This window comes from Salmo trutta, chromosome 31 (genome assembly GCF_901001165.1).
Source record: "Salmo trutta chromosome 31, fSalTru1.1, whole genome shotgun sequence".
NCBI lineage: Eukaryota > Metazoa > Chordata > Actinopteri > Salmoniformes > Salmonidae > Salmo > Salmo trutta.
This window is the reverse complement of record NC_042987.1, coordinates 7193095-7203608: the sequence shown is the minus strand read 5'-3', so window position 1 is coordinate 7203608 and position 10514 is coordinate 7193095. Positions and strand designations below refer to the sequence as shown.

The window sequence follows — 10514 nt, the reverse complement described above, 5'->3', positions numbered from 1 at the left end:
GCTTTCCGTGATGCCATTCTGCACACCACTGTTGTATTGCACTGCTATATGCCTGTTTGTGGCCAGCCTGTTAGCTTGCACGATTCTTGCCATTCTCCTTCGACCTCTCATCAACGAGCTGTTTTTGCCCACAGGACTGCCGCTGACTGGATGTTTTTTATTTGTCACACCATTCTCGGTAAACCCTAGACACTGCCGTGCATAAAAAGCCACGCTCAAGTTAGCTTAGGTAACTTGTGTTGCCTATTCTAACATTCAATCAAACAGTAACTGAATGCCTCGATGGCTGTCTGCCTGCTTTATATAACAAGGCCACGTGACTCACTGTCTGTAGGGGTGAACAGGTTGGTGTACCTAATATACGGGCCACTGAGTGTATATACATATAGGCGGGGTAAGAGTTTTGCAGAATTATATTGCATGTATTAATCAATAAACCTGGACAAAAACAAGCAAGTATACAGTTTGCGTTGTTTGCGATGGTTCTTTTTGAGCGCAGACAATTTACCACCATTTTTGCCTCCAGTGTCACGATATGTATATTTCTGCCAACATGACAAGTGGATATCTTCCCAGACACATTTAGCTGAACAGAGAAGCTGGGAAATATTGCCTGTGCCATTGCCAGCAAATCCAACCAACCATGCCTGACAAAGCAGTGTAAAGATATGAGTACACATGTCAGCTCTCTTGGAAAAACAGAATGGAACCAAAAACATGCATACCAACTCTCTCTCTCTCTCACACACACACACACACACACACACACACACACACACACACACACACACACACACACACACACACACACACACACACACACACAGACACACATATATATACACACAGACACACACACACACATATGGCTTCTAAACTTGGAATCAAGGCAGTTAAATAAATGGCATTTTCTTCTGGATCTCTTTTTTAGTTGATACAGACACAACCAAACTTCGTGTTCAAGCTCAACTTTGGTTTAGAATAGATACAATGAAGATATTATCTTTCGGTCATTTTTTTACTATTTCAACTATTTACATATCGATGTAAGATCGACCAGCGGTCTAAAACACTATTTTAAACAATGTGAAGAGCAATGTATTTATTTTTGCTACAACAGCGTATACAGAAAAAAAGTACACCCAAAAACACGTTCTGAAAGCGTAAAATGTCATCATTGTCCTTTGATTCAAGTCCCTGATTTTTCGTTTTTAAGTCCAGCTCCTGCTAGATTGCGCTGTATGGATTCTACACAGTATGCAACAGTTTCTTTCTCGATATCTTTACAGTAAAGACAGAAATATAGGTGTTTGGAAGCAGAGAGTAAGGGGTGCTACTAAGAATAAAGGTGCTGGCACAGTAGAACAGTCCAGTCTTACCTTTGTTAAACTAGTTTAATTGTTTAGACTCTCTGAATCACACGAGTCACAGAGTTCCTCTTTCCTCCTTGTTGACTCTGACCGACACACAAGACATTCTGTATGAATGACTGACGATGTGGCCCGTATTCTGCCGGCCAGGTCGGTAAGGAAGCCAACCAGTCAGGTCATTCAGACAGAGGTTTAGATTCACCTACATAAAGGCCTCTATCCTGCTCCTCTCATAGGGTCACAAGTTAGAAGACAGCCGGCTCCGGGCCGAGTCTAACTCCGGTAGGCTATCGATCAAATCCTTGTTGGGGACTCCAGAGTCTGGGAGCCCCGACCCAGCTGCCGCCACAGCCCCCTCCATCCCGGGTGCTCCTGGGGAAGGAGTAGAGGCGAAAGCCACACGCTGTGGAGCTCCCGTGGGTCTTCCCTCAACCTGGACCCCCACTCCGGAGGGCCCCGGCTGGCTAGGGTGAGTGGGCTGAGGAGGGCCGATGGAGGTGGAGGAGGCAGGGGTGGATGGGTGGGCAGATTGGGGAGGGCTGGGGGCGACGGCAGGGGTTCCTTCCTGAGGGAGGGAGAGCTGGGAGGAGGAGAGGGCACGGGCATCTTGGCTCAGGGTGCCCGAGTGGAGGGAGTGGGTGCTCTTGTGCGAGGAGGGCCTCTGGATGGTGTGCGTGGGACTGGGAACGTGGTGCTGCACCAGGGACAGCTGAGACCCAGAGGGCCCTGCTCCTCCCATGTACTGGAATGTCCGTCCCTGGTGTGTCAGAGGGCTCTGGACCGGTGGGCTGGAGATAGCCGACCCAAACGCCCCTGTTGCATGAGCCATCTGGGGTGGCTGGGACTGGAGAGGGGATGTGGAGACTGGGCTCTGGGACAGGCTATGGACCACCTGGAACCTCCGCAACATGCGGGGGGACTGCAGCGTCCCTGACCCCGAACCAGACGCCATCCCCAGCCCCATCGGACCTGGCCCCATCGGCCCAGTCCCCATACCCATCGGCATACCCATCAGCCCCATCCCCGGCATCCCCATTCCCCCCATCGGCCCCATCCCCTGGGGGCAGAAGCTCATGGCCACAGCCTGCTGGAGACTGGCGAGGGCCCCAGCCCCGGAAGGGCCTGCGGGGGAGAACATGCCCCCGGGGACAGAGGATGTCATGGACATGGTGCGGGGTCTCTGGAGGTCCACCAGTTTGACCATCTCACGGTCGTACTTGACAATCTCCTGGATCATCTCATTTTCATGGTTGTTGAAGACGCCGGAGTTGAGGTCGTGCTGCACTTTGTGCATCAGAATGGTGTTCTTCTTGCCTGTGATGAAGGGAAGAGGAGGAGAAGTAGGGGGAACAAATTAAGAGATAAGGGAGGAGGATCACAGACCGTATGTTCTGACCTAGGTATATTTTTGGGCAAGAAGCCATGCACAAGGAAAATACTGAGAACAAAAGGATCATAGTGTCACTTTATCAATTAACACTGTCCTATAGCGTGCTGAGGCCACAGCATTACTCAACTGACTGCCTGGGATAGAGATCTTATTCATAGATAAGTTTGCATCTGCTATTTCTAAGAGGGAGTAAAACATAAAAAGATAGAACATAAGGTAAAATAAAAAAACATTGATATCAATACGTAATATTAGGATCTAATATCAATATAGACAGTGTCATATTTCAAGCCTTGTTTTTGTCCTCTTCCAGCTTGTGAAAATAACAGGTGGATCCACTTAATAAATCTGTACCAAGTCTCGATTATTTGGAACACTGATGTGTCTGGCAAACAGTTGGGACTGCAGGATCTGTAGCAAGGTTATTATAGTAAACTATAACTGAAACTAAAAATAAAACTAATCATGAAAAAACGATTTAGTAAACTGAAATAAAAACAAAAACTACACTGAAACTGAAATTGAGTTTGAAATCTTTGACTTCAAAACGGACTAAAATAAAATAAAAAACATCATGACAATTATTACATTTTTATTAAAAATGTTTGGCTTGTGCATCATAATCACTAGCTATCACTAGCTAACATGGAAAAAATCGTCTAGGTAGCCAACTTGATTCTTCTTACATGTACTACTACTTAAAAAAAAATATTAAAAAGTATTGGAGAGTTTCCTTCAACCATATTTTTTGTAGCAGTCTCAACAATATTCCTTTTAAATTCAAGTCACAATGAAATTGACTTTATAATTTAAACCTAACCTAGAACCTGACCCATCACCTTACGTATTACTGCCCCCCAGTGGCAAGAAGTAACACACACAAAAACTATACAAAACAATGCCTCACACGCATGCTTTCCATCCTTAACACTAAAACTTAAACTGAAATGAAGTAATAAAAAAACAAAATAGAAATATTTTGATGCAACTAAAACTGAATAAAAACTAGCAGATCAGGTCTGAAAACAAACAAAACTAACAATTTAAAAAATGGATGCGAATTAAAAACAAATATAAAAACACAAAACCATAATAACCTTTATCTGTGGAACCACCTGGGTACCACTAGCATGAAAACTGCTATCACACAGGTAGTTTATTTCTCTCTTTTAAGCGAGAGAAGCAGTACAACTAAGGTCTTATTTAACTACTTTAAAATGCATCCTTCCTTCCTCCCTTAGTTATCACTGATCTAACACAAATGGATGGTGAAAGCAACGGTTCCACAGCTGTCATAGATCCAGTAATGTCAGACCAGTGATTACTTTGAGGAAGGACGCAAGCAAGGTGCATTGGTACAGGGCCCAGAGCTCTCTTCAGTACCTATGCGGTCCAGTCGGTCGATGGCCACTGTCTCGAAGGCCCGTCTCATCATGGGGTACTCCTCCAGAACCTCATTGAAGTTGTCCACAGACAGGGAGTAGAGACGACAGTATGTCTCCGCTCTAACACTGGCAGTACGCCGGCCACGTGTCAGCAAACAGATCTCTGGAAAAGGGAAACAGGGTCAGGAGACACAGAGATAGAGCAACATGTGGCAGAGATACAATATAATAATGTTATATTTAATTATGTTTCAAATATACTGTAGAAACCACACTGCATCTGTTCAACTACCATCCATCTGGGATTGTCTTACACTTACAAAAAGTACTGGTTATGCTAGTTTTGAGAGCTGAGGGACACAGGAATACCCCAACACACAAAGCACTTCATAATTTCAGAACATGAGAATAGAGTACAAAGATGTAAGGCAAAACACAGGAAGCACTAAATATGAATAGTTTGCTGAATTATATTTAATTCTGTGTGTATTGTGGTTCAGGCCCATACCTCCAAAGTAGGAGCCATCAGAGAGCTTCATTCCCAGGGTTCCCTTAGTGATGACATTACAGACTCCGTGCTGGATAAAGTACATCTTCTTGCCGATGGTGCCCTCTCTGATAATGTAATCACGGGGCTGGAAGACCTCGAAGCGGAGCATGATCAACATGGCTGTCACAAAGTTGGGCTCTGCGTTGGCGAACAGTGGCATGGATGCCACCAGTTTACGGCAGTTGAAATTGACAATTTCCTTAAGATAGATATAGATTGTTAGTAATGTTTGTCTTCATGGTGTGCATGTCCAGGCAGGGACTAAGGGACTTACCTCTCTGAGTGGTTCATTCAGCTCTTCCAGGATGCTCTCTTCATCAAACATCTTCCCCTGGTACCGGTGCTCGTAATAATCATGGATTTTCTGTCGGAAGTCAGCCGGCAGCTTGTGGAAGGACATATACTGCTCCACTTGTTTGTACTGTAGAGAGAAAGAGAGAGGGATAGGAGGAGAGAGAATGAAAGAGTGAATAAAGTGGTGAAGTCATTTACACTACCTCAAAGTCAACACAGAGCTTAAACCTCAACCATTCGGTTTTAAAATGACTGGATTTGAATTTTTCTGGAAAAATAATAACAAGAGGTGGGTAGACATTGCAAACAAAGAGCTATTCATTTCAGCCACGCAATCAGGGCACCATCGAGGGCAAAGTGACATATTCCTGTGTACTATTGAGGGAAATTTGCTTGATGTTTGAAACCCACTGAAAGTGGACAAAAACATGAAAATGAGCAAAGGACCAAAACAAGCTCATTCATTCAGCTAATCAATACCAAGCAATCAGACATTATTGTTGAACTGCTGCTGCAGCAGTTTACTCATTACAGTTTACCCATCATCGACCACGGTGAAAACCTAAGGGCCGGTTTCACAGATGAAGCATAGTCCTGGACTAAAAAGCATGCATCATGGCAAAGCTTTTTTAGTCTAGGACTAGTGCTTTTTATACTAGGACTAGACTTAATCTGTGTCCGGGAGACCAGAGCAGACCAACTCTAAATCAATGAAGTGTATCAGGTGGTGTATAACTGGCAACCCTCCTCAGGATGCCAGCCTGGCAGTCAGGAAGAAATTGATGGGGTTGTAAAGCTGTAGAGCTCTAAGAGATAGAGAGATTACTCTTATGTCAGGCTCTGTGCAATTCAGCCTACGTCAAACAGAGAAGCTGTCTCACAAACATGCCACTCCACCCAGCACTCATAATGCCTTCACAAACATAACACAGGCCTGGATCTTAACCGGCACTGACACACTAAAACACACACCCCACATACACACTTTTTTCCTTCCCTTTTGTCTCAAACCATTAAAGATTTACAAAAACAGAATCTAATTCATCATTTAGGAACCAAACAGAAAATGAAATATTCTCTTTAGCAGAACACGCTGGCATCCAATAATATTGTCAGCAAACTGTTAGATGGTTGTCCTGTTAGATGGCTGTTAGGCAGAAAAACTCTGTTCTGGGGGTGACTGTAGTTGTATAATGAGAGAAAATAGAATACAACCTGCAAAAGTAGCCAGGACCCTTAGAAACACTTTACTGACCTCCTTTTAAGGTCAAGTAATAGAGCGTTAATAACTGCCTTATTCATAATCTATTAACGATCTTTTACTAAACGGTAGTACCATAAAGGTTTACCAAACCCCGTTTGACCCTGCACTGGTTTCTACCATATCAAGGAACTGAACAGCTATATAACTCTAACAAGCTCAGTTGAATGATTCAAATGCAAAATGAAGAAGTGAAATCTCCCATGGGTGAGGAAAGCTCTGCTCCTCTAAATGATGGCGTTACGTAATGAGACACTTCAGATGCGTAAGTGCTGCTGCTCTCTGACAGGCAGACGGGGTGCGGAGCTGAAGGTGTGGTGGCGTAGGTGTTGCTGAGAGAAACAGCCCGGGACCTAATGGTGACGCTGACAGGCTAACCATCACAACAACTGGCCCTGCTGAGGATGCCTGAGACACATAGGGCTCTGGTCAAATCTAATGCACCATAAAGGGAATAGGGTGCCATTTCAGACACAGCAAGTGTTCCCATAGTGGTGAGACCATAGAAATGGAATAGCTAGAACAGTGAAGTTCTATCATACATACCAGTCAGTAGTTATATTCTTTACAGGATCTCTGTAATACCACCCCAAATACAGATTATACCAAGAAAACATGATGTTCAATTGAATAGTGGTATCCCATGGTGCTTAAAATGTCAATTGGATGAGTATTTGAAGTGGCTAATGGTACTTAAATACCCACCCCATACTACTACTCCTTGGCTCAGTTGAGCATAAGAGCCAATTTATGCTTGATCCGAAAATGTGGTCGGAGGTGCCGTATGGAGGGTGCGACGCAATTGCAGAGCCTCCGGAGGCAAACAGAGGCCATATCGAGCTCAGTACCACATCGCTGTGCCCTGTAACAATGCAGAGGGCTCCGTATAGCTCCGCATTGACATGATTGGTTAACGGTAGGTGAGGGCAGGAGGTCCTGTATAATCACAAACTCACTTTGTGAGCTCTGCGCTGCTCGGCGAAGCGCAAGAAGTATGAATGCCCTGACTTCTGCATAAGCCATATCACTGTAAATGCTGCACAACCAATGCAGACATTGGATTGACCATGCAGCGCCTTTAAACCTTATTTATCTCTGCCCTCTCTGATTGGTGGATGATGTTAGAGGTCAGAGGTCAAACCAGTCCCCAGGGATTTAGACTCTTTTAAGTACAGCAGAATGAGTCAGCAGAACACTATCTGTTTGGCTGCTGATTGGCTAAAATAGCTGCGGTTTAAAGACATGCCTTTGAAAAACATGGCCGAGTGCCAGATAGATTTTTTCAACCTGACAGCTCTCTAATGTGATTGAGAAATGAGACAAAGGGTTAGCCTTTGCGTCACAGCGCCCGGAGGGGGACTGACAAACATCCAAAGACGATCGTAATTACGTCCATTTTCTGTGTGTACCTTTCAGGGCCATCTACAGTGCATTCAGAAAGTATTCAGACCCTTTGACTTTTTCCACATTTTGTTATGTTACAGCCTTATTCTAAAATTGATTAAATTGTTTTTTCCCTCATCAATCCACACACAATACACCATAATGCCAAAGCAAAAACTGTTTTTTAGAAGTTTTACCAAATGTATTAAAAATAGAAAATGGAAATATACCATTTACATAAGTATTCAGACCCTTTATTCAGTACTTTGTTGAAGCACCTTTGGCAGCAATTACATCCTTGAGTCTTTTTGGGTATGACGCTACAAGCTTGGCACATCTGTATTTGGGGAGTTTCTCCCATTCTTCTCTGCAGATCCTCTCAAGCTCTGTCAGGTTGGAAGGGGAGCGTCGCTGCACAGCTATTTTCAGGTCTCTCCAGAGATGTTAGATCTGGTTCAAGTCCACGATCTGGCTGGGCCACTCAAGGACATTCAGAGACTTATCCCGAAGCCACTCCTGCATTGTCTTGGCGGTATGCTTAGGGTCGTGGTACTGTTGGAAGCTTTCCGACAAGGATCTTACTGTACTTTGCTCCATTCATCTTTCCATCGATCCTTACTAGTCTCCCAGTCCCTGCCGCTGAAAACATCCCCACAACATGATATTGCTAAAACTATGCTTTGCTGTAGGGATGGTGCCAGGTTTCCTCCAGACGTGACGCTTGGCATTCAGGCCAAAGAGTTCAACCTTGGTTTCATCAGACCAGAGAATTTTGTTTCTCATGGTCTGAGCGTCCTTTAGGTGCCTTTTGGCAAACTCCAAGTAGGCTGTCATGTGCCTGTAAGGGTGCGTGCTGGTGGCAGGGAAGTCAGGCGCAGGAGATCGAACTTGGTATAAAACGGAGCAGTTTAATAAGTGCTCAAAAACTCAGAAAACCAAAATATACAATAATACAAGTGGGCACAAAACCCGTCGCACACCAGAACATATCTTGTACATAGCTTACAAACAAACAATCACCGACAAGGACAATGAGGGGGAACAGAGGGTTAAATACACAACATGTAATGAATGGGATTGGAACCAGGTGTGATACAAGACAAGACAAAACCAATGGATAATGAAAAGAGGATCAGCGATGGCTAGAAGGTCGGCGACTTCGACTGCCGAACGCCGCCCGAACAAGGAGAGGGACCAACTTCGGCGGAAGTCGTGACAGTGCCTTTTACTAAGGAGTGGCTTCCGTCTGGCCACTCTACCATAAAGGCCACAGAGGAACTCTGGAGCTCTGTCAGAGTGACCATCGGGTTCTTGGTCACCTCCCTGACCAAGGCCCCTCTCCCCTGATTGCTCAGTTTGGCCGGGCGGCCAGCTCTAGGAAGAGTCTTGGTGGTTCCAAACTTCTTCCATTTAAGAATAATGTAGGCCACCATGTTCTTGGGGACCTTCAATGCTGCAGACATTTTTTGGTACCCTTCCCCAGATCTGTGCCTTGACACAATCCTGTCGCGGATCTCTACGGACAATTCCTTCAACCTCATTGCTTGGTTTTTGCTCTGACATGCACTGTCAACTGTGGGACCTTATATAGACAGGTGTGTGCCTTTCCAAATCATGTTCAGTCAATTTAATTTCCCACAGGTGGACTCCAATCAAGTTGTAGAAACATCTCAAGGATGATGAATGGAAACAGCATGCACCTGAGCTCAATTTTGAGTCTCATAGCAAAGGGTCTGAATACTTACAGTGAGGGAAAAAAGTATTTGATCCCCTGCTGATTTTGTACGTTTGCCCACTGACAAAGCAATGATCAGTCTATAATTTTAATGGTAGCTTTATTTGAACAGTGAGAGACAGAATAACAACCAAAAAATCCAGAAGAACGAATGTCAAAAATTTTATAAATTGATTTGCATTTTAATGAGGGAAATAAGTATTTGACCCCTCTGCAAAACATGACTTAGTACTTGGTGGCAAAACCCTTGTTGGTAATCACAGAGGTCAGATGTTTCTTGTAGTTGACCACCAGGTTTGCACACATCTCAGGAGGGATTTTGTCCCACTCCCCTTTGCAGATCTTCTCCAAGTCATTAAGGTTTCGAGGCTGACGTTTGGCAACTCAAACCTTTAGCTCCCTCCACAGATTTTCTATGGGATTAAGGTCTGGAGACTGGCTTGGACAATCCAGGACCTTAATGTGCCTCTTCTTGAGCCACTCCTTTGTTGTGTTTTGGGTCATTGTTATCCTGGAATACCCATCCACGACCCATTTTCAATGCCCTGGCTGAGGGAAGTAGATTCGCACCCAAGATTTGACGGTACATGGCCCCGTCCATCATCCCTTTGATGCGGTGAAGTTGTCCTGTCCCCTTAGCAGAAAAACATCCCCAAAGCATAATGTTTCCACCTCCATGTTTGACGGTGGGATGGTGTTATTCGGGTCATAGGCAGCATTCCTCCTCCTCCAAACACGGCGAGTTGAGTTGATGCCAAAGAGCTCCATTTTGGTCTCATCTGACCACAACACTTTCACCCAGTTGTCCTCTGATTCATTCAGATGTTCATTTGCAAACTTCAGACGGGCATGTATATGTGCTTTCTTGAGCAGGGGGACCTTGCGGGCGCTGCAGGATTTCAGTCCTTCACGGCGTAGTGTGTTACCAATTGTTTTCTTGGTGACTATGGTCCCAGCTGCCTTGAGATCATTGACAAGATCCTCCCGTGTAGTTCTGGGCTGATTCCTCACCATTTTCATGATCATTGCAACTCCACGAGGTGAGATCTTGCATGGAGCCCCGGGCCAAGGGAGATTGACAGTTCTTTTGTGTTTCTTCCATTTGCGAATAATCGCACCAACTGTTGTCACCTTCTCATCAAGCTG

General features: G+C 44.8%; 1 protein-coding gene across 1 annotated transcript in view; it reads right to left on the bottom strand.

Moving 5' to 3' along the window:
* Window positions 1–1087: 1087 nt before the first annotated feature.
* The window catches only part of LOC115169406 (potassium/sodium hyperpolarization-activated cyclic nucleotide-gated channel 2-like), a 56518-nt gene continuing 47091 nt past the window's right edge, over window positions 1088–10514 (bottom strand). The window contains exons 5-9 of the mRNA XM_029724981.1: window positions 4970–5116; window positions 4654–4894; window positions 4144–4308; window positions 2412–2684; window positions 1088–2309 (exon numbers count right to left, since the gene is read on the bottom strand). Of these exons, the coding sequence (XP_029580841.1) occupies window positions 1609–2309; window positions 2412–2684; window positions 4144–4308; window positions 4654–4894; window positions 4970–5116 (1527 nt within the window). The 3' untranslated portion in view covers window positions 1088–1608. The remainder of the gene's footprint in view (window positions 2310–2411; window positions 2685–4143; window positions 4309–4653; window positions 4895–4969; window positions 5117–10514) is intronic.